Below are 25,548 nucleotides of genomic sequence, written 5' to 3' on the forward strand. Positions count from 1 at the left end.
ACCTCCCTGAGAGCAGCAACACCACACTGCTTTAAGTCAGAAAAGCAACCAATTTGCAGAATCTTTCCTATGGAGGACACTTTATGCAACATTGCATCTTGGCATTCAGGACCCCAGCTGAGTTTGCAAGGAGGCAGATAAGCAATCTTTTAAGCCATCCCACTGAGCAAACAGTGCAGAGCATCCAACATCCCTGCAAAGTCATTTTATACAGCTGTCTTTCAGACTCAAACCAAAATGTTCATCTGGACCTAAAGCAAAATCTTGCCCCCACTTAAAACTCTGTCACTTCAGGTACGATGTGTATCTGGAGTTAACCATATTTTGCTTTGGTACAGAACCCCAACATCATTGAAAAATGCTCCCACTTCAAGACACAACACTCTTGATCCAATTTTTCAATCCACAGAAGTATAAAACTGGTCATGTTTTCTTTCTATCTATAGATCTACCTACCTGACCACTTAAAACTTGAGACCAGCAAATCTTTCCTCCCTTTTTATTGTCTTCCTCTAGGAATATTTTCTAAACCCTTACCATTTCTACTCAGTTTCATCTCTTTTACCATCAGACTTCACCAACTTACCTCCACAAAGAGATCTTCAGGTCAAACTGTTTCTGTCAAAACTGCTTGCAGGATTCCTGTCTAGAATTCCTGTATTAGCATCATTTTGAACCTCCAAATACGTGCTACAGCTGTTTTAACCATGTCACCTTTTCCTTTTTTCTTTTTACAGAATGCAGCTGGTTGATAGGGCTATGTTCCCTTGAACCACTGTTTTTTTTCTCCCATTACTTCACAGCCATTTCCAGTTGGACACTAGCTGCCTTACTGTTCACTTTTTGAAATCACCTACAGAGCTTGGCAGATTGAGCTGCATCTAGATGAATTACTGGCTGTTTCAAAACTCATATTTATCTTAGCTCACAGTAACACATGCTCAAATCAAAGTGGCTCCAGATCATGTAATTACATCCCCTAAAATATCAGCAGATGCAAATACTTTCATGAAACAAATTTCACTCTGTGTCAGCTATTTAGAAGCTAAATATCCAATCTAAGGTAGCTATACAGGCTCCTCCTTTTACAGTATATGGAGAAAAAAAAGGTTATTTGCCTGAAGAGCTACTTTTTCCATATAAAGACAAGTTTCTAAAGCTGTGGGATTACCCTCCAAGTGAGCCATGCTCTCACTGCTGACTGCAGTTGAAACGTAGGTGAATAATACATACCAAGCATATACATTTTAGACAGCTGATATGAAATAAAATTAATCTCATCATTAATGATCAATGCTGTTATGATCTCTAGCCACATTATCTTGTGTGTTCTGTGGTATTTGGGATGACAAAAACCTAAGAATTGTTTTTTGATACACCAATTCAAGGAGTTAAATCCCAGCTCCGCCGTAACTCACTGCACTGCAGGAGCAACCAAACATCATCCTTACTCTATTAAAAGATTCACACAGAGCCCAGAGAAAAAGCACTGTCACAAGGTGGCTTCTGTGATACTCCACAATATGAAAAGAGAAGGGAAACAAACACTTACCAGGTAAACTGTTGAAAAAAACACATTGTGCTATTGATGCTACATACATATACAGGAGGCATGAGACACATATTTCTCATATATATATATATATATATATATATATATAGGTCTACTGAGTTATAGGTAACGTATCTTGGCCAATTCATATCCAAACTAGATCAAATCAATAATAAACAGGCCAACCCATGACACAGGTCAAAGTATTTAATATCTGGAACTCATGGCTGTGAACAAATACAGAATTCTAAAGCTTTCCTAATACCAAAAGTTACTTACCTTTCATCTATAACCCCTAGCACTTCTTATATAAGAAAGCAGAGCTCCTGAGTAACTAATATCGGAAGCTTTATTTGCAGCTCTTGAGTCCACACCAAATAATTTATTTAACCAAATTACCAGGTACTCTGTAGCGCAGGGGCATGCTTTTACAAGTACCATGTCACATAATCCTGCACATGACTCCACAGTACAAACACCTGAATCTGTATCTCTGAGTATTACAGAGGTGCACGTTAAGTGTTGAATACTACTAGAAGTATTTCTGTAGTGGAACAGGAACAGCTGTGTTCACACAAAACAGGAGATAATACACGCAATCCTGGACCAAGCTTGGTAAAGCTACTCATCACCATTCCCTTGGCATCTCAAACAAACTGCTCCTGCAGCAGAGAGCTGATCACATGAAACCTTTGGCTAAAGGATGGTGCGAAGAAGCTGGGGATGGTATTCACCTGGAAACAGGAGGCAGAGAAGGATGCTCTGTTACACCTTCAAGCAACACCTTTACACCTGTGACTGCAGCATGAGCTCTACTAGCAGAACTGTCACAATTTTGGCACAACATCTGCAGAGATTATGCTTTGGTCCTATGATGAAAGTAATAAACATCAACTTTGGGCATGCAGTTTATGTATTTTCCTTGCTGAGTATCAACCAAGTTCTGTTTCCCTTACTGTGGGCAACTCAGCCTAAGCACCATACGATGTGTGTTCTGGGCAAGTGTAGGCTGGATGCCAAATGTATCATACAGTCAACAAGACTCTCAGACCTGACCCATCTCTAATACCTCATCAGCAAGAACCCTTTGAATTCTCCTTTGCACATGAAGTAAAATGAAAACTATTAAGTCCCACAGAAAGCCAGAAGCTAGGGCATTCTAGTTTGCCCTGACCAAAGAGAAAATTATTAATTTCCTCAATACTTGTGCTTGAGCACAGATGCCAGAAATCTCTATTTCCCTATAGCAAGACTTCTTTTCATGTTTTTAAATTTATTTACAAATCAAATATTCTTCAAGTGGGTATGTTTTACAGGATCCTCAAGAGTACTGTGAATGACAAACCAAAGGGCGAGAACTCCGTAAGTGATTATATAATCTGAGAGTTGCAAACCACTGGGATTTTACTGTATAACCCTGGCGAGGATAAAACGGAGCCCTACATTATTAATGCTAGCTCTTTTTTCTTCTTTTTTTTTTTTTTTTAAACTCAAGCAAAGGCACTTACTCTGAAAGCTGTTCACTGAGAAGATGTTGGGATGATAGAATCCAGCCTTGCAAATACATTTGTAGGCTCCAAGCACAAATCCAAGGCCTTTAATTGGCATGCACTGTGAGAAAGGAAAGAAAAAAAGAAAAGTCATGGAGATGATCAGACAACAATATACTCAGAGGTACATTCAAGCATAAAAACATTACAGGACATTGTGAGCAGACTTCTAAGACTAAACATGCAGCTCTTCCAGTTTGACAGTATTTTCTCAGTGACTTTTCCTATAGTCATGTATCACTGATTTTTTTTTTTTCTTGTTGCTCATTACCAGCAAACAGCAAAGACAGCTATGATCAAGCCTGACCCACTAATAAATTGACCAAGCACCAAATTTGACTCTTGTACTTTGGCTCTAGGTGGGACATCAGAAGGCTCTGTATTTTCCTAGAAAGTTTCCAGCACTCTTCCCCAGCAGAGCAGGTGGGATTCAGATGGCTGGAACTCACGCTATGTGAGGGAGAACGTGGATATCCACAGTCAAGCCACCAACCTTCTGCAGGCAATGCGTGCTGGTACTGGTGCCCCCACTCCACTGGCAACCATACTGGAGTGGAGATTGACTCAACCAAAACAAAGCCAACAACTGGTTGGAGAAAGTGGCTCAGACCTAAATTTGACCTAGATGAAAAAAAGCAAACCTGCGCCAAGAGAAGCCCTGTATTTCTAAACTCTCTTGTCCCTTTTCAAGGAAGTAATATGTGAAACAAGTAAAAGTGAAGTTGAGTTAAACCAAAACTTTGACATCGGGACAACTACAGCAAATTTATTACTGCAACAGAACATCTACTGTCTGGCAAGGACCCATAACTGTCAGACCATTTCTGTACAACAAATAGACCCTGCCTAGTACAGAAGAAAAAACAGTTTAGCAACATAAAGGTAGAAACACCGGTAAAATGTTTTTCCTGCAGTATAGCTTACTTCACTTTATCAGATCAAAGTAGGCTACCGTACTAGACGCCTTTCCCATCAGTCTAGGTGTACCTGCGGTACAGGTGTACCTACACACATGTGCCCCCATGAATAGGAAATAGACACCAGTAGCTCCTCAGTGAGCAACTGAATGATTTAACTAAAACATCCTCTGTCCTCTCACTTCCTTCTGTTTCACCTGTTTGTGACTGTCTGTGGCTTTAGACTATGCTTTAATCTCTAACTGCCTGCAACTGGGAGGAAGATGCAGAGGACAGGGTTTAGTAAAAAAGATCTGAGTTTGAAAAATCAAATGCAAACCAAGAAAGGACAGTCTGCACTGATGCTTAAGAAAACCTCAGTATTTTAATCTCAAATTTTAGATTTGCGACACCATTCTGCCTGACATTGGGAACGTCACTTTGCTTTCCTTTGCCTCAGTTCCCCAGACGGCATCATCTTTTCTCTCACTCTTTGCCGATCCGATGTCCGTGCACGCAGTGCGGGCCTGTGGGTGCCACTGGAAAACAACTAATAAGCAGGAAAACTGGCATACCAGAAAACTGAAAATTCATTCAGCCTTTGTATAAACATGAAAGCAAGAAAAAACTGAAAGAGAAGGCACAAATCATTTTTCTTCACACTTTGTCTTCACCCTACAGAAATGCGACTGTTGACAAGGTGGAGGACAGGAGAAATCTAAGTGGGATGAGCGTGCGTGCAAGTCCAATGACAGCAAAACCTCTTTAACCAAGCACACACAAAAAAAAAAGTAGTTAAAGTAATAAAAAATAATTTTTCAGGGGAAAATTCTGTTCTGACTTTCTGGCTTCTTGCTTTGTAATGGGAAGGTATACACTACTATAGAGACTGCATTTTCTTTTTGAAGGCAAGAAAGAAAGGAAACAGCCTCTACTGAATTCAGAGAACACTGCAGCACCCCTAGTACCATATACATAATCTCTTTCCACTGAAAAAATTCTTCATATAAAATATGTCACAGGCTCGTGAATCCATTCTGCATTAAAATAAATGCTTTACTGACGATCCTTTCACACTCATCCAATATTCACACCAAAGTGAAGTCTGTAACTTTTATTTTATTGTCACTGACCAGTCTAGAACTTGAAAATGGACAAAACATTGCAAGCACTGTTATCTTTCCTTGGTCTAGGATATTTTCCTTGTTTCCAGCCTTTGGCAGCTCTAATGCACACCTTAAAGCCACTGGTGAAATTCTGTTTCTTGCAGTGCCTTATAATCCCATGCAAAGGTGTAACAGGGATCAGAACATCGATCTGTTGAAAGGCTGGAAGGAGAGAAGGAGTGAAAACAAGCCTAGACCCCTCTAGATGCAGTCTCAAACTCTGAAATTCCACTGTGCTCAACATTGCATGGAAACAGAACTACTTACAGCCTGACTTTTTTAAAAAAATTGCAGCAGCTAGACAGGGAAGAACACTAAATATCATGGGGACAATACTTTTCCTGTAAAGAAAAAATCCCCCTCTTTTTACAAATGATTTAACAATTAATCTTTTATTAACCAATGGTAGTAAATATTATGGTGAAAACGGTAACAAATAAACTGAGTGACAGTTTGCTGGTGTACAAGAGGAGTTTAGCAAACAAAGCCCAGACTCATTTAATCAGGGTTCTTTTGTTAGATGCAAAGGTTTTCCCTGGCTGTCTGTGGGTGAACCCACACAACATACAAAGAGGCACAAGCAAGCAAAATTTGTCCCTGTCCTTGCAAGTGGTAACCTGGTTCCAATGACCCCAGTGGCACCTGCAGAGCCCCAGTCCTGCAGAGCGGTACCAGCTCAGCCACGGCATGCCACTGGATCAGTCCTGGGCTTTAGACCGCCGGGAGCACAGAGACTGAGCAGTTCGTAACAGACCATGTAGACACAGCCAGTAAAATATTAATCTGCTGCTAAGTTACTTAAGATTTGATCCATATAGAACTTAACACCAAAAAAAAAAAAGCAGATGTGTGAAAAATATCTGCCTCCACACAAGCAAAAAAAAGGAAGCATAAAACTGACCTGGTTTCAGATTTCATTATAAATGTGAAAGCAAATGTCTGGGAATAAAACCACCATATTGCTGAGCATTTTTCACTTCATTACTGGCCCTCAGCTTTTTAAAAACCATGTTTTACTGAATTCAAAAGAGCAGCTACCTTAGGTTAGACCAGAAGCTCCATGTAGGCTTGTATCACATCTCTTACGTGCCCAGGAGCCAGTGTCAAGGCAAACAGTGAAAGATGCAGGGTGGCTATGAAGTGAGCCTTCCCCAGTATGCCCTTCAGGACATCACACTCCTAAATGGAATTTGTATTGCTTTAACTTCCAGTCATTAGTACTTATAGGTGGCTTTGTTACAATTCAGAACAGCTTTATCATAATCTTTGCTAAAAAGGGAATAATAGGTGTCTGTAGAATTCACACATTTATTCCAGCAGCCTGCAAGCTTATACTTGCAGCTTTACAATATTTCTGTAATGTAACAACTCCCAAGTTCAACATAGTATGCTTTAAATTGTACAGTCAGCTCAAAAAATAAGATATTCAATGAATATCTACCTTGAAATTATTTATAAATAAACAGGCCCTGAATAAACACAGACACATCAGCTAAACCAGTTTTAAAAGGTAGTATTGGTTCCATTTTTATGCTGCTTGTGGTAAAGGGCAAAGGAAAGATCTATTTTGAAAAAGAATATATCCATTGGAAAGAAAATAAATCCTTTGAATAACCTGTGCAATTGCTTTAGACGCCTGAGCCAAATCCTCTGGCATAGGAGAGGCAAAGCCTCTCATCAGATCTGATTAGCCAGAGACCAAGTGACAAAGTATTCAGCAGGTACACAAAGCAAGTGTTACATCCACCCCAGAAAACAGAAGGGGAGGAAAGGGCAAAAGGAAACTAGTAGTTTAAGAGAAAGCACGTGGCATCATGTCCTACATGTAATTTAGAAACTTAGATAAACCACTAAATAAATCTCTACTGGGGCATTCTAGAGCAGAGGGGTTAAAACAGTAATTTTAGAATTAAAAAAAAAAAAAAAACACAAAACAAAAAAAAAAACCAACAACCTAAAAATGCAGCCAGCCTTGACTTGGATATTTCAAGTTTTTCAAAGAGCAGCTTTCAAAAATCTCAATTTCCACATGCATACAGCAACGAGGACATCTCCCTTTTGTAAAGTCAACTCCTTGTTCAAAGGATGCAGTAAGAGCAAAGTCATGATAAAGCTTAACAGAAATAACAGAACTAAGCCTGTATTTTTTTGCTCTGGGTAGGGGCAGCACATAGGGAATGACTAGCCAATGCTACGTATGTAAGAGTCATTTTGTGCCTGGCACACAACAGCAGCCAGAGCAAGCTGGCATCCTGCAAGACCCCAAGAGCTTCTTTCTGAACCGGTTTACCATGTTGGCAAGCACACTTGCTCTTAAAAATAAATGAAAGAAGATAAAGTCTGAGTAAAATTCTCTCTGCCAAATGACAGCTCTGTCATTGAAAAGGCTTTACCCACTTCATTTCTCTCTTCATTTACCCTTCAAAAGCAGAGTTTTGTGTTGAAGTGCGTTTGCAGCCTCCGAAGCTAACAGTGAGCACATCCACGCACGCAAGGGCCTTGTGCATCACCCAGAGCCCCCTGCTTGCCTCCGGACAGCTCGGGAGGCAGCCAGCCCACCAACAACTCTACTCAAACTTTTTCTCTTCAAATACAACGTTTTGTTTCAAACAGACAGGACAGGACTAGCCACTCCATAACTTACGCTGCAGGGTTACTTGTTAGGCCCCTGTAGCTTTTCTCCCGAGTGCATCAGTGGAGTTAATTCTTTTTTTACATTCAAGTTTAAAAATCTGTTTTCCAACAACAAGGGACTTAAAATGACACTGAGTTGTTTAAACCCCGAGTCCAACAAAGCACTGCAACAGCTCATCTGACACAGGACAACATTCATTTGATAGTTTGATGCTTTGCTAAAAATTCCTCACTGATTTTTAATGTGATTTTTCATTATTCAGGTTTTGTTAAGCCATGGGATGAGAGTAAATACTGATGGTAAGGAGCCTCAGCTCATTCACATAAACAATTATAAATGACACACGACTACCGACAAACCATGAACAGAAAAGTTAATGTCAAATCATCCTCAGTTGGAGCAGGAAGACATTCACTAAATGTGAGAGACTGCAGAGTCTTTAATTTCTAATTAGCCTCTTCTGCAATGTGAATCAGTTTTGTGACCAGGTTGTATGTCTGAGGACATACAGGATTCCCTTCTGGTTCTCATCCCCATCACTCCCAAGATGCCAATGTTTTCAACCCAAGGACAGCTTACAAACTATGCTTCCCACAGTCGGGATCCTTTACAGAAGGAGGAAAGCACAATGATTACAGCAATTTTCAGAGGAGGAGTAGCTTGGACACTCAAAGGTTCTCAGCAATGACAGTGTTTAAGACAGATCTTTCATTACTGCTGAAAACATCTGTACAGGCCACAATCAGGCTACTTTAAAAAAATAATTTTAAAAAATCTTTTTATATGACAGACTGGAATTGTCAATGGTAACCTGAATATCATTTTAGAACACATCAAACCTCTTCCGATTAACGTGCTAAACAACAAAATTACAGTTTTACTTCTCCTAGAAAACTGCGCAGCAATTACAGGGGAACCCGTTACCAGACACCAAAGGGACTGATAATTTTAAAGCCATTAAATAATGCTGTGTGATTAATTTGAAGGCACTTTCTCAGGGTCAGATTTCCTTGGCTTTGAGGATAAATTAAGACATTTTTCACTATTAGCACAGGTATAAACTGCATTCAAAGCAAAGTCTAATTCACTTCCTTTGTGTGTTTCCTACATTAGAGAGAAGTCTCTTCATACTGAATCTCTATCCCTTTTTTACCATCACTAGGATAATTTTGTGCTTCACACATGGGCAACACTGGAAATACCAAACATCATTGGCAGAAGATCTTCCAGAAGCTGTCAAGGAATATGCCAAAATACACAGAGGTTCTTTACCTCTGGACGTCTGGTTCTGCCAACTGCTTCTGCACTCATCTGTGACTTGGCAGCAAGCATTGCAAAACTTTGCCTGGAAGATGGGCTACACAATAGGACACAGTAGATTAAGAAAGCTTGCCAAAAACTGCAAGAATGTGAGGCATTTCCAAAACCATTTGGTGGGGGGAAAAGTTGGATCTATTCCTGATCCCCACAAAGGGTACAGTTCTGAGTAGTGGAGTACTCTTTCTCCTCTATTCATGTTTGCCTGAATTATTAACAAACTAGCAGAATTTTGCAATGTTTTAAAAAATGCACAACTCCTCAATTTTGTATTACTTGTTGATGTTAATTTTTTAACCAAATTTTCACGGTCGGCCTACCTCTGCCAATAAATGCAATTTTCTGCACTGTGACAATACAAATCATTCTCATTCTGAAATCCATTTTGTACATTTATAAACTTCATTAAAAATACTTGTTTACAATACTAAGAACAGCCATTCACATTTTCTTCTATTTGTATTTATTTGTATGTAATTTGTATTGCATTTCCTAGCAATTAACCATTAATTACTTTGTGACTCTTAACCATGATTTTTAGGCTGATTCCACACACTAGCAAGACATACGTGATCACATTGGAAAAGGTGCGTAACAGTTTGTGTCTGTTTTCCCAACCCACAGTAACTTTTTGGCCTACTGGTTGGTTCCAGATAGTGCAGTATGGATGAGAAACTTGCGAAGTTCCCACAAGCTTCATGAAAATAACATCCTGGTAGAGAAGAGATACTTTATCAGTGTCCCCGCTGAGGGAAAGACTCCATCATGAGGACATACCTTTTATAGGACATTAGAGAATGCTCTTTGAAACGCCACAGTCAGAAGAAAAGCTTTAGCTGGCACTAGTGCTGCCTTAGACATCAGCTAACAGCATAAGAAAACGCATCAGGAAACCAGGCTACAATAATCTGATGTTCCTGTTCCTTAGCATTCAGTCTATCTTTAGGACAAGTTGCCCCATTTTTCCAGAGGTTTTTACTACTCAGGACTGCCAGGAGTCTTGAGTTGAGTCCAACTATGTGAAGTTGGATAAATGATGCTCTCAGTCACAAAATCATTTCTTACTGAAATTCTACTTGGGTATTTTGTGTGAAACATGATTCAAAAGACAGTTGTGTAAAGGATTCAAATTTTAATATCTTTAATATCTAATGTTCAATTTTGCAGTATTCTTTCCTTTTCTACTAGTGCAACATCAGACAGCAATTTAAGGAAAATACCCACCTTGCTGGTACTTGAATGAAAACACAGCATCTTTTATCACAAAACAGAGTCTGACACAGTCAATTAAATGAGTCTTTCCGTTTACTTGGTGGTCATCAGTAAAACAAAACTCCCAGCTAGGTTCTGTCCATCAGCAGCACACATTTTAAAAGTATATTTCTTTATTTCAGGAAGACAGTCAAGCCCCGTAGCAGAGTGACTGCTCTGTCCACAACTTGTTAAATATCCTTTTACTAATTTTGTTTTATTCTGGATTGTAACCTATATAGTTTCACAATGTGCCAAGTCACCAAGAAAGTTAATCTTGCTTGCAAGATACTGTCAGAATTTGAATTTTTCTACTTATCAAACAAGTCTCCATGTTCCAGACACAAGTTTCCCATCCTTGAGGTTTGGATGTCCCTCAGAACTCAAGTTCTGAGCACAAGTTTCTAGGTTTAACCTATGATCTGAGCTCTTAAACTACAGATGCTTCTTGATTGCTTTCAATCTCATCACCTGACTTCTTTCACAATTTCATCTATCAAGGTAAACAATGATTTTGTGACAAAGACATCATTCCTCCTCTTGCCCAAGAACACTGCAGACCATGATCTGTTAGACTGCTGTTCAAGCGTCATCATAAGGGTCATATCACAGTCAGAAGCACCACCATATTACTGCTGCCAGAAGAAATTCCTCCCAAACTCCCATTACTTGACAGTACCAGCTTCACACTGATCTTTACAGCCTGGAGCTGTATACTCACTCATTACAAGGCAAAAGTCCCACAGAGGCACTGCATGTCCTGTTTGCACCATGAAAACACAGCATCTGCTATTTGCTAGCTCATTCAGCCTCTTCTTTAGCACTAGGCAAGCACAAGGGTTTTAAAAAATGCATTTGAGCAAGACATATAGTTATACTTTTGAGAAACAAATTGGAAACAAAAGGTTATAACTAAATCTAATATGAAACAGTGATATGCTTGATAAAGTAATACCTGTCTAGTTGCTTACCATGTCTCATCTAGGACACCAAGGAGAGATCAGCCTTGAGAGTACACCATGAAATCCTGGTTTTTGCTCTGAACACTTCCATTCTTTTTGCAACCTTTATCAGCTTTGAGGAAAAATGCCGTAATTTTGTAGTAACTATCCTATAGGTAAGCCCTCACTTCTAGGTCTAAGGCTAGCCAGAGGGCTGGTGATCCAGGTTTCTATATGGAGCCACTATATTGTAGAGAGACACCTTGAAAATCTTCCCTCTGTTCTTCTGCTTTCCTTATCTCAAATCTAGATTTTTACTTTTTATCCAAAGCCAATGTAGCCTTGATGACTCATATCTCACTCCTTCATTGTTTTCTGGAGATGGAGGGTTTGGCCATGAATATAAATTCCTTGGAAGGCTCTCTCTAAATGACTGCTTTTGATATTTAATGATGCTTCTCTCTTCCCATCATCATTTCTCCCTCAGGTTTCCACTTAATCCAAACAAGGCTATTCCTGTGCCCTTGTGATTAAAAGCCACTTTCCCCTGTTCTGCTTGACTGCCATTTCCTGCCCAAGCTGAATTCCTCCTTTATACAAAGCAACAGCCAGTCTCCGTTTAAAAAGCCACCCCGTATAAAGATGTTCTCAGAAGCTCGAGGTATAACATCAGCTTTGATACAGAATAAGCATTCTTAGTTTAACAGACTGAGAATAAACTATTGTGCCTAGAAGCGTGTATGAAAGCAAATGCTCCCTTGTCCTGTCTCCAGTAGGGAGCCCCTGTGTTACAGAGTCCGTTTGTATCCACAGAAATTTTAGGTGGGTGGACACACACCAAAATTAACATTAAGTTCAAATCTAAGCTGGAAGGATGAAATACATTTTTAGATTTCATTTGATCAATACTCTGCTTTCCTTTGGTTCAGCAGCATGCCACTTTTGAGCCAAGGTCCCAAACCAGCAGAGCTTAACCAGTTCTAAAATGCTAACCCCCATGGCAGATAGCAACACCACAGAGATACAAGAAATATGAAGTTGTTCCAGCTTGCAGTGGGAAGCCAAAGCAAAGCATCAAACAATCTCTGGAACCTGAAAGTCTAGAACTTTGTATTCTTTCTCCTGGCAGGGTAACTACTAACAACACTAGTTGAAAAGCACATGACTGCAAATTTGGAAGTCATTTTCATAGAGATTATTAAGAATGTCAGAAAATTCAGTAAGTTTATCTGCACTGTAATTATTTTTTCCTCAAGTACTTGCAAGTATACAGTGGCAGAAGGGTAACAGTCAAACATGGGAATCAAAGTGGCCTTCAGGCAGTAAGGTACTTATCACTCACCAATTCTATTTAACAAGCCTGCATGAAAGGAGGGACTAATGAATAACAAGTAACATGGTATATCCACTGGAGAGAAAGCAAGCTGGAGTCTTCTCTCTATTATTCAGCAGCTGCCAGGAGCTAGTTCACAAAGCATGATGGACTGGATCTTTTCTGACATTGTTAAAATTAAAAAGGAAATTGTTTTCTATTATTAATTACAGAAGCGTACCTCTCGTTCTCAGAGCTCTCAGAAATGGTGAAACAGCATCTGGTACCAGTACATTGTAGACCTATAAACCTCAGCAGACAACAAGATGCTTGGAAGAGTTTGCCTCAGACTGAACAAAATGTCAACTTTACTTTCCATCTGACAGAGCAAATCCATTTTATTGGAAGCCGCTACAGAAATAGCACCAAACACCTGTCAGCCCTAATGTGACACACACACGCACACACAAAAGACCACCCTCGCTCCACACCATCTCACTTTTTAACTCGCACTTCAAGATCACTTGAAGAGGTTGCATCACAGTTATCACTTTTACTGAGTGGCAAAATCCCCAAAACCAGTGAAACTAAAACCGGGACAAATGAAGGCAGAACCAGGTCCTGTCACACATGCATAGGTTTTAGTTGGCAACATGCCAATATTATCAAGGTGACGATGGAAAAAGAAACAATTTTCAGGTTAAGAGAGAAAATAATTGGTCAGTAACTTCATTAACCTGCAGTTAATGGCATCAGATTTTGTTTCATATTTAAAAATAAATAATATTCACCTCTTTTCGTGGGTTAACAAGTCCACAAGAATGACAACATTGTAACAGCCAGGCTTGTAAAATTAGCTTACTGTTATGTTTTGTGTTACTGCTCTCCCCTCTCTGTCCTTTCTATCTTATTCTGCTGCAAAACACAACACGTCACCAAGGACGTCAGACTTGTGACCCACCTCACCTCCAGGAACAACACGGACTCTCCATTTACTTCACTCCAACAAACTCTTATTCCGAGTGCTTTTGAAGCAAGCGGCAAATACAGGCACCAGCCTAATCAGCTGTCTGAAGAGCCTTCCCAGTTCAAATACTCTGATCAGTACTTTTCTAAATCTTCTAACAGCATAAATAGGACACAGATGGGGTCTTCCAAATTTCTATTCTGAGACTTTTAAAATTCTATCTTGATCATTGACTTCATTAAAACAAAACAAAAAAAAACCCTCCTGAAAGTAAATTGAACTAACATATTTCTATACGGTAAATGAATTATAAACCAGACAATCTTGAAGACAAGAGTTTCTATTGAGTTTTCTTGAGTTTGAGGCAAACTCTCCCAAGTAGTTGTTGCTTCATAGTTTCCAGGAAGTTTCTGGATTCTATATCCAAAAGTTGTAATTCCATAATATCGTGAATACTACCCTATAATATGATCATTATATTCTAAAGTTTTATATAGTTCTCATATTATATAGCTGCATTCACAATATTGTAGAATTATAGAACCACATGAATGGACCATGGCAGAAGCTTAGGGGAAATCCTACTCCCACTCATATCAACCTTGCAGAGAGTCAGCTGCAGAAAATGTAATGAAAAGCCTAAAACCCAGAAGCAATGTTTTGAAAGCTCAAAAAAGTCAGAAACATGCGAAAAGGCAAAGCGCTGCATATTAGCAGCATGAGAGCCTTCCCACCCCACAAAGCCCACACACTTTCAGGTCAAGTTTGAAGGTTCTTGCTAAGGTTCAAAATGCTTAGAAGTTCAAAGACATCTGCACGGTCACTCCAGGACACATACACTTCAGCAGACTGTCAACGTGACTTACCTACTAACAATTCTTACCTATGTTTCACTAGGAAGAAGATATTTCCTTTACTTATCTACAGGCTTCTTTTTTGCTTGCCTTGCAAATGATACATCTTTTTCTTATCTATGGACTTTTTGGGAGTGGGGGACTTTTCTTTTTGATTCCACTTGCAAATCCTCAAAGCATCTCAAGATTAGGCATTGCATATAGCTTTGTACCATGACAAGTGTTTTGCTGAACTAAAATAAATACCAGGATAGTTAGTCAGTATCATATCCATAAGGAAATACAGAGGGAAAAAAAAAAAAGAAAAAAGAAAATATCTTTGCTCTAAAAAGTAATAACTTGCTCACTATAATTTAAATAATATTAAAGTACTCCCGTGAGACAGAGAAGGTTGCCTTACCAGCTGAATTGGGCTATAACTCCTTGCTATCCTTATTAGCTCATTTGAGACCAGTTGCTTATAATTACCCTGACCTGTAAAAAAGCCCTGTTAATATCAGCAGTGATGCTGGTACTGGCAGCGCAAGTTATAGACACTGAATTTAATTATATTCAAACTAAAGTAAATTTGGAAAACATATTTGGATGCACTCAGCATTTGGCTACCTTTCAAATTACAATCTACTGTAAATGCAGAACTTCATCTCCCCAATGAACTTTTATAGGCTTCTCTTACAAATGAGCAGTTTGGTGAAGGAAAAGTTCCCTGGGTAGAGATCAAATGTAAAGAAGTGAGTGGACAATTAAACACCTCCACCTACAGAAAGCATCCTTCTACCAGCAGCCAGGTGAGTGCCAGTGCCCCTGCATCTGCCTCCAGCTGCCACACGTGAGAGAGAGGAAGAACGGGCATTTATATACTGCACCTGTCAGGCTTTTTTTTTTTTTTGTTACACCTTCCTCAGCTGCAAGACAGATGATTTAACACATAAAAACTAATTTCAATGGCACTCTTTAGCACCTTACAAAATTTTACCCAGCTATTCATAGAAACTAGTAGTGTCCTGAAAACTGTCTCCTTCCCTAGAGATACATTACAGGCTCCTCAGCCGCATCCCAGAACTAACTCCTGTTATAAGACTCCAAAACAAATACACAGAGAGTGAAAAAAAGACCCAAACAAAAGAGACATCTCATCTTGCACTAATTTCTTAGTAATAAAAATAAATACTACTGTTAATTTAGAATAAATATGAATTACATAAATTTATATAAATACCAACCATATAAAGTCAATATACAAGAAGAACACATAACTCACTTAGCCACCAAAGAAACACGTTTGCATGTAAACCTGCATTGAAAATAACACAAGTAATGACTGATGTGGATATTTAAGATCACTACCAGTTAGCTATAGCTAAAGCAACAGTGTGTCTCTGTTTGCACTACAAGGAATTTAAAATACTTTACAGCAGAAGTTATCAGATCTATTAATGACAATAATAACAAATACACTTGTCACAAAATTTCATTCTGATTTTAGTAACAACTCTATACTGCAATGTACTACAGCAGTCACTCTGCAACATATGTCCTCACTGAATCACATCTTAGTGTATATAGTCTATATATTTTTCATCTAATATCTCTAGTTGACAAATCAGCAAATTTCAAAATTGTTGTTCTAATTGGTAATTGCTGACTTGCTCAGTCAGTACCCTCACAAATTACTTCTTATACTCCAGCCAGAATTTGGATTAAAGGATGGTTTAGCAACAAGAAATTTCTAACTCAGAGTGTATTATAGAACAATATCAAACAAAATTCCAACAAAAGGTAGATAACAATCTAATGGAAACCTGTAGTCTGGGATGGAGAAGATGAGAACAAGTCTGCAGCCGGAAGACAGCCTGCTGCAGGAGCAGACAGGGGCTGTAGCCCAGCTCACACTGGGGTGGTCTCCTTGCCTTTCTACACCAAATGGAACACAGCTGATACGTGCCCTCAAAAAAAATCATGTCAGCAGAACTGGCATGTTTATGAAAACCTCTTCCCATCTGAAAACTGTAGCTAAGCTCCTCTTACTTTAAGCTCCTCCTCATATCAAAATTAACAATATAAAGGAAGGGGAGGAAATTTAGTATGTCTTATTATCCGAAGGAACCCACCCAGTATATTTCTCTCTCATACGCTATCATAGTTCAGCCCTGATCGGGACCAGACTACGCAGTCTCTCTCTCACTCCCACCACCCTCCAGTGGGACAGAAGGGAGAACTGGTAAACAAACAAAAAATAAAACAGCAAAAACACGTGGGATGAGATTGAACAAAAAGTAAATTTAACAGCAATAACAGAAGAAAACAAAACAGTGATGGAATACAAATACAGTATAATAACTTACAACAAATCTCCACACCTAGTTTCTTCCAAGTAGCAGGAGGCTCCCCTTTGCACCCTCCTCACTTATATACTGAGCATGATGTCAGATGGGATGGAACAGCCCTTTGGCTAATTTGGGTAAATTAACCCCAGCTGTTAGCTAATTAGTTAATTATCTCAGCTGGGTGCCCCAGCCATAGGGCTATCAGCCCAGTTCTCCACCCAGCTCAGGTGAATATTAACTCTATCCTAACTTACCTCAACCTTATAATTTCTAAATCTTCCAAAGCCATTTATCCTCACAGGCAATTTTGCTGCTGAACCTCAAACTACAGCTGAGGAAACACATTTGAAAGGCAAACCAGCTTTTAGTGGCATAATGTCCAAAGCAGCTGAAAATACACAGCGGTTCATCAGAAAGGACAATTCTTCAGGAAATGATTAGCGGTTATTTTCAGAATCACAATAACATGCTCAGAGTTGCACAAAACAAAAGACATATACAGTCTCTGTCACATGAAGTGTATTGTAACAGAGATTTGAAAGACAAAATGAGAGGGATTCAATTCTGATCTCATTTGCCTTTATTTTAAATAAAATAAAATTCCAGTGACTCTAGTGCTTCCAGTCACCTCACTGAAATTACTGGCTAATGATGCTAGAATCAAATCCACTTTGCTTCATTCTGCTTTTACACTTTGATACGCAGTTCCTTTAATATAAATTCCTTTGTTGAGACGACTAAGAAGTTATAAAACCTAAAGAATGAAGACCACTATAGCCTCAAGTATCACCTGCGACTTCCAGTAGATTCAAGAACAACCAGAAGGTTGGGCAGCCTTGCTGCTACTGCCAATTAGCAAATAACACTCATTTAGCCACATGATTTCCCAAGTCCTCATCATACTTCAGCTTTATCAGTGAATACTTTGCTAAAACTGTTTAATCCTCAAATCCTGTTTTTCAACTGACAGTTTCAGCAAGACCCCTCTCCTTGCTGTAAAGCGTAGGGTAAACTTGCCTTGAGATGCCAATCAATTGCCAAGTTTTACGACAGATTTCAGTGCTAGCGGGTGGAAAAAAATCCCTGAGCTACTCTTGAAGTCAATAAAGTGGACTGTGGGATCTCTGAGGGACAAAGAGACATATGTGATTGTATGACAATTAACAGGACTTGAATTATTTTTGCTGAACACCCTACTCACCATGATCAATGCTATGGACACAGCCTGAACTTCACTGGTAGGACTAACAAAGAGGGCCTTTCCAAGAAAACCAAAGATCCTTTGGTTTAGATATCTATTTGTAGCACCACTTCAGATTACAGGAAAAGCTGCCTCAGAACATAACGCTGTGCCATGGCCTGATTCACATCTTTATTAGACAACCAAAATAGCTATTAGGTTGCAAAAAGCCCCTGTCTCAAAAAAGCAGTTCCACTGGCAGAATTTCTGACAGCCCAGAGATACCTGTTCACGCGCAGTGAATTAGCTGACTTCTGCACAGCAGTAAGCCATAGCTGAGCTATTTTACTGAGAATTTTACTGTTACAGTAATCACCCAGATCTCTCTATTGACAGCTTCCTCTCCCTTTAACGTGTAAACCCACCACATTTTCATGACCTAACTTATCGTTCAGACAAACTGCCCACTGGATTGGAAAGGTTGTCTTCCCCAACACAGAGGCTGGGTTTTCCCTTTCCCCCCTCCTGCCAGCTTCCTTGGGAGGCTTCTCTACCTGTGCAACCTGAAGAGGTGCCAGCTAAAGCTCTCTCTTCTCTGCCTTGGTTCATATATTCCTTTATTCCACTTTTCTTTCTGGTCTAAGAGATGCTTCTTACTTTATAGAAAAATCATGGAAAAGTTGCTAAATGTTTTTAGGCCATCACCCTGGCACTCACATTCATTACATGCATCTCCTTAACTGAATGTGTCAGCAGCTCCTTAGAAATGAAAATTGTTAGAATATTATTCCTATTAAGATCACACAGATTTCACTCAGGATGTTTATTATGAAATTTCAGCCTTTAAAATAACTTTGAGAATTCTATTCAACTTATCACCCAAAGAAATTATCTCTTTCCCAGAGGTAAGAGGCACTCCTCACTTGAAGATGCTAACTTCAGGTATATTTTTTATTTTCTCCTCATTTGCTTTCAGAGAAATAGGAGTCATAGCTGCATATGTCTTAAAGCTACAATGGAAATTCCTTCTTTGCATGCGAGATTCTGTCATCTTCTCTATACTGGTTTGCTTCTTATTCCGAAACCGCCCCTCAGATTTTCATGGTTGCTTTGTTGGATTAAGAAGGTACCAAAATGAGTAAGAAAATCAAAATATAGCCCTAAAATAAGGTGCATAACAAAGCTGTTATCCTGTTATCTGTGGAGACGTCAAGCATTCCTCAGCTTTTGGAAGAATCATTTATACAAATATTTAAGCCCTCAAAGCCAACACATTTACCAATCATTTAGATATAATCATCTTGTCACTTACATCCAGCTCAACAAACATGTCATCGGGGAAACCCTACAGTGTAATTAACGTTGAGTTGAATGACAACTGAAGAAAAACATTATAAGCAGTTTTCATTCAAATCTGAAAGGCAATATCTAGTACGTCAACACTTGCTTCACCAGGAAGATTTACTTTCCCCATTATTATTCTTAATTGTACACATGTAGCTTTCAATTTAATTTCACTGAGGATTTTAATCGTGGCTTGGCTTTGAGGTTTTCTGTTCAGCAGTGCAGGCCAAGCTTTTATTCTCAGGAATACAAGACATCAAGCCATGTTGCCTGATGGCACAGTTAAGAGATCTGATGGCCAGAGAGGAGAGAAAAAAAAGGAAAACTTACTGTAATTTTTAGGAACCTTCAATTTTGTAGTTAAAATTTTAAAAAGTAATACTAAGTGCCAGTTCCACTCCAATAATAATGATATTTTCCTAAATATACTGTTCAGTCTTCTGAAGGAACTGTGGCCTCAAAAGGTCTTATTTTGCTGTCAGTGTCGTAAAATTTTATAGAGTGAAACACCTTGCAGTCATGTTTACCTATGTTATAATACATTTTCTCTGCATTGACTGCAGAGACGTAAGTAGAGCTATTTGTCAGTGTATCATTTTAAAATACAGACACAACCGCTCTCTAAGCAGCCCAACAGCCCGAAGCTCTGAGATGCAGCAAGGTCTCACCAGCACATCTGAATTCTGCATAAAGTGCTATTAGTGTCCAATTAAATATTAATTACAAGAATGCAGTTGTACAGCATTTAATGGGGGAAAGGCCATTAGTGAATCACAATTTTTCTGCCAAAAAATACCTACCACAGCACAATGTTACTTTCTGCCCTATTTAATATGGATCACAGGGAGGTAGTAAGTGGCCTAAAAGCTTCAGTCCCACCCAGTGGCAAAGGCTGTGGTCCACTGTCCTGCTCACTTTTAACCAGACAAAATCCTGGCTAAAAAGTATGCCTGGGAGACACGAGTACCATTTGTTTCAACAGGAGTAAGAGGAAAATGTTCTGTTTCAAAGAGAAGCCAAACCTGTATGCAGCCGAAGCCACAACTGCTCCTGATCTCTCCTCCGCTCCCTGTCCCCTCCCTGTCCCCTGATGGAGGTTTTGGGCACCTGCCCTCATGCCCCAGCTGCTAGCCATGTGAGGGTCCCCATCAACCACACAAGGACCACAGCCATCTCCAAGAGGGAAGGAACATCTCCAGCTACCAACACGCATTTTTTGCGGTCAGTTTAACCAGCAGATCCAACTGAGGACCCTTCCCACTCCCACACCCACACCCCTTGCCTTGCTCAGCTGCCACCTGCCCTGTCCTAGGGAAGTGCACCAGCTCTGCCCATGAGCACTGCCAGCAGCTACGCAGCTGTGATACCACTTTTTCCCCTAACAAACTTATGTCATGTAATGGATATATAACAAAGACTTGAATTCTACTAGTTGAGCAAAGCAGATCTAGCGGTGCCTCCATTGAAAAATCTGGGTCATTCCTATTTTTCAACTTACAGTGATGAGATATGGGCCAAAGGAAAGCTCTAGCACTACTTTGGGCAGGGCTGAGCAAATACTTTTCAAGTATTATTTCCAAAATGAGAATTGTTAAGGTCATATTTAAACTACTTAACCATCTGAATCCACTCCAGTGAAAAATACAGGTGAGGAGACAGAGAGCTTAAATTCCATATGATTAAAATGAGTTCAATAACGGTTGCAGAAATGATAGCCTCCCACTGAGCACTGGAAAACCAGAAGTACCTACACCTACTGTGGTGCAGTAGGCATCGCAGGTTCAGGTCCTTCCCTTGTGCTGAAGGACCCAAACTTGCATCTCACACCCCCAGAGACTGCTCCACCACTCAAAATTGTTCTGGGAGTTGTTTCTCTCAGACTCACCAGTACAGTGCAAGATACCGATCTCTGGACACTTCAGTTCAAGTCTCTGAATATGCCTCAGAAAAAGCATCTCACCTCTCAGACGCACCCTTTAGCTACCAGGCTACCGATCCATTCACACATCCACGGTGCTTCCATGCCTCATGGCAGCACTTTATTTAAGTGATTTACTAAGTGACACTAGTGGGGTAGAGTTGAAGTGTAAAATTCACTTCCCACTTCCTCACACCAAAACACCCTCCTTACATTTTTTTTTTCACAAACTTCTCTCCTGTCCAAGATGCTCTCTAGGTTTTCACATGTTTCACTATAGCACTGAAATATTTTACACCACTCAGGAGAGTGCTGGATGGCAGAGACATACGATCCCTGCCCAAGGAACTCACAGCCTGGAGAAGCAGGCAAGGGTGAAGCAGTTCGGTGTCACCGTTATCAAGCTCTGGGAAATGCTTTTCCTGGGCTTTCCCAGCTAGTGCTGGCTTCTCTCCTTTCTGCACTCCACAGCCTCGTCTTTCGGGAGGCATCTGTACAGCCCTGAGCTGCACCTGCAGGAATTGCTCTGCTGCTCTTTTTTTTTTTCACCCATCTTATTCTAAATTTCTTTTAGTGTCTTTTTCTGCTTCTTGCTTTTCTTTTCTTTTCCATTCCTTTGTTAGCTTAGTTTGATACGACTGAAATCAAACCTATTATCACTTTTGATATGAAGGATAAACCCAGTCACGCTATTCTTACCCATAACACAGGACACATGAAATGCTTAAGAATTAAGAAGTCATCAAGCAGGCCTATGTGAGTTAACTATTTTTTCAGAGAAATCTATGCAATCAAAAAGGGACACTAACTCAGAAACACCTTTTGGTTGGCTGGAGAAGCTGAGCATCCTCAGTCAGGATGAACCAGCTCCCTGCAACCCCTTCTGTCAGCTCCCCAAGGTACCTCCTCTCAAACGATCTGTGTTATCACACTTTCAGTACTTTTTGTGTCTTCAGAGTGGCTGCTAATGGAAAGCTGGTAACCTCCAAGATAATCAGAAATGAGGCATGTGACCTGGTAGAGCACCATCACGTAAAGAGCTCCCAAGGGCTCTGTGGGAAGTGCTTCTCCCACCTGGGGCCCGTGAGAAACAGCGCTGCAAATAGCACCGCATGCAGAAGTATGAAACTATGCTTGAGGACAGAATTTGAGAACGTTTTTCCACTCCACTCATTCTTTGCCTGCAGCTGCCTCAAATACACGTGAAATTGCTCCACGTGATTCAACTTCCTTGGTTTCTGCATTGGGTTTTAGAGTAACGGAACAAGCTGAGCTTGTGATTTTTTTTTGCTTTAGTTGTTGCCTGTGTAATAAACAGGTTATGCTGAATGCTGAGGGAGAATGAAGAAAAAAGATTTCTTCTTCTTAAGTGTCGTCAGTGTAGGATTAGCCTACTAGGAGATGAATGCCAAGGCACATCTCACTGGGCAGCCTGGATTTAGGCACTCTCGAGCTGCAGATGCCCTGGGAGAACATAAGCTTTTGTTTGCAGATACACTTCATCCTAGCTTACACTTGTAATTATTTGTCACTGCTCATCTCCATAGAAATGAAAGGATTTACATCTTTTTAAATAACTGGTTTAGAATAATAGGTAAGAGTTTGATGAATTTTCAAATGTATCTTACAAAGATAATTAAAAGTGTTCAGCCTGCGTTATCTAAAAAGCTGCTACAGCAGAGAAGCAAACAAACCAGTATTATTCTCCCTTCTTTTAATAATACATTGTTAAGTTCCACATTGCTTAGATATTTAGCTATACAGTTTCTAAATTGAGAAACGGAGAGCTGCAAGCACTATTTGAACGTTACATCTAGGATTACTGTGCCATTTCTCAGGAGTCACAGAGAAGATTTTTAATATGTATTTTTTTTCTGTAATGTTGTTCTCCTTTCCTTTTTTTTTTAAATTTCTATTACAGTATTTGAACATAAAACTGATCAAAAAAAGCCCAACAATTAATTCCAGAAGTAGTGATTGCCACAAAAAGTTGGTATAACAGATTTAAAATAGGCTAGTGCTCCAATGCCCCTGCCTTCCAAAGCCAACAGTCATAAATCCTAACTCATTCTTTGAAATCAGAAGTAGGTTGCTGATGCAGACAGCTCCAGTTTCACCTGGGAGGTAATGAGGTGAAGTCATTGCATAGGAGAGAAGAAAAATGCAGCCAGCTGACTGTGCACCATTTAACTCAATGGCTCCCTAGTTCGAAGCATCAACAGCAGGGGTGCAGCTGACAAGTGAAATGCTGCTCTGTATAACACTTTACTGCCCATTTGTGTGCTGTCAGAATATCAAACAGTTAAAAGGCCACAGAGGAACAGAGTCCCATCAAAGCAATCTGCAGAGGTACCCTTTGTGGTTAGTAGGCAAGAATTCAGCAAGCTTGTGGGTTGGTGCAAGGCTTTGTCCCTTGAATTTCATTAGAAATGAGTTTTCTCAAAAATGCCTGCCCAGACTGTGCGGTGCTTTATAGTACTGACAGAATATAAAGTCCTTAGACTATATAAAGGGTGAGTGACAACAGGATTTAACATCTCTCTTGCTACTCTGGATGCCTTTGTTACCATCTTAAAGAAAAATCTATAGGCGGTACAATGGAGGAAGTCTGGTTTCTTAACAGAGGTACCTCATGTTTCACTGTGAGCTCTACTTAAATCACCTCACATGGCTGGCACACTTACGACATCTCCTGCACTTGTGTGACTTCTCCTGTCTGAAACAGATGAAGTCACCCCATGTTGTTCGCCTAATGGAGAGCTTTCACTCTCCTTTGCTCTTTTCTTGTCACAAAACGTGCAGGACCATATTTGTGACCTCGATCCCATTGTCATATTGTCCAACTGGCTCAAAATTTTCTGCGTGAGATGACCTGAAAGTCACATAACACAGTCAGAAATGCATCTTTTCCATGGGAAACCAAGAAAAAATTACAATAGAAATATACCCAACAGTAACACGGTTTCCCCTGCTCACGTCACTCACAGACCTTAGATTCTATGCCCACTACCCACTGAGCTGCAAGACTGTCCCTACTTAACCTGGACAGCTGGCCTCCAAAGTACTGCCAAGCAGACTCCTTGTTTAGCAACACTGGGGTCTTGGAGTGTGCCCACAAATTTGCAAAAGTCTGACTCTCTTTATCCCAGGTCAGGATTGAACACTCAATTTCAGCACTTTTCTGTTGGCATTGAGCTTGCACATCTCTCCAGTCACAGCTGTATGACCTAGATAGAGAAGGTACTGTAGAAATACAGAAGTCTCCAATATATTTGACACTATACTGATTAAAAGTAGAAACCATCAGAAAAACCATTCCTTGTCTTAAAATCATTTATCTCCACCACAGCTTCCACCTGCAGCTGCAGATAGGTTAATCTCACTACAGTTATTTGATAGAATGGCTCTTGCCTCCAGTATGACTATTTGGGTCAAGTACAACAGATAAAAATTGTGACATTAGCATGTGAATAGCCTCTGTAACCATCTACCAGTTGAAGGAAGAAGATGGGCTCCTAATCATTGCCAGTGTCTTGAGAAGAACTGCCTAACTCGTCATGCTTCCTGAGCAAGGGGAGAATTTTCAACCATTCACTTCTTAGTCAGCCACAAGGAAGCCAGCAGCTGAGCACTGACCTCAAGCAGCAAACCATCAGCTGCTTCATTTGACAGCACTCCAAGGCACTCGTGCCCACCACTGCTGCCATGACTCGTCCTTCTGAATATGGCTCCTGTGCTGTTCAAAGCAACAACTAAGCCAGGATAATGATATAATGCTAACTGTTTATTGGTCAATAATTAACTTGATTATCATCATCAGAAACCAGTTTCCTGAGCCAAATTTACTCAGTGGCCTCACCATCAGATACTCTGTATTTCCCTCTTAAAAACAGCATTAGTGATCGCCATATGTAGGAGAACTATGGTTTGTTTCTCCACGGACCTTTCCCAACCAGGGAGGTTACTCATCTGCAGCCTAAAAGAATCTGCCTCCAAATCCAAAAGTCCAAAGATTATACAAAGTTGCCTAAACAATTCCGTGAGCACCACTGAGATACACCCAGCCAGAAAACACAGCAGCATTTGATCCATCATCTGCCACATTTATAGCCTTGACAGCAAGCTGGGCAGCCTTGACCTGCATCCTTTCCATTTGAGAATCACTGGAAATTTCCTCACAGCTGGGGGGACACTGCACCTCATTGAGACAGATACCATTAATCAGACTGTCCCAGATCTTAACCAAGGCTGCAGTTGCAACTTTATGGATACTAATGTAAGGATGAACTACAGAGAACTGCTTATAGAAAAAAACAATTACTTTTGAATCTCGTTTTC

At 40.0% G+C, this 25,548-nt stretch overlaps 1 protein-coding gene across 1 annotated transcript in view; it reads right to left on the reverse strand.

The window, feature by feature from the left end:
- Positions 1 to 25,548, reverse strand: part of GPR158 (G protein-coupled receptor 158) — a 199,330-nt gene that overhangs the window by 113,223 nt on the left and 60,559 nt on the right. The window contains exon 3 of the mRNA XM_086742581.1: positions 3,061 to 3,163. Coding sequence (XP_086598707.1) covers positions 3,061 to 3,163 — 103 coding nt within the window. The remainder of the gene's footprint in view (positions 1 to 3,060; positions 3,164 to 25,548) is intronic.

The sequence above is a fragment of the Chlamydotis macqueenii genome, chromosome 2 (assembly GCF_036417535.1).
Source record: "Chlamydotis macqueenii isolate bChlMac1 chromosome 2, bChlMac1.mat, whole genome shotgun sequence".
NCBI classification, from domain to species: Eukaryota; Metazoa; Chordata; class Aves; order Otidiformes; family Otididae; genus Chlamydotis; species Chlamydotis macqueenii.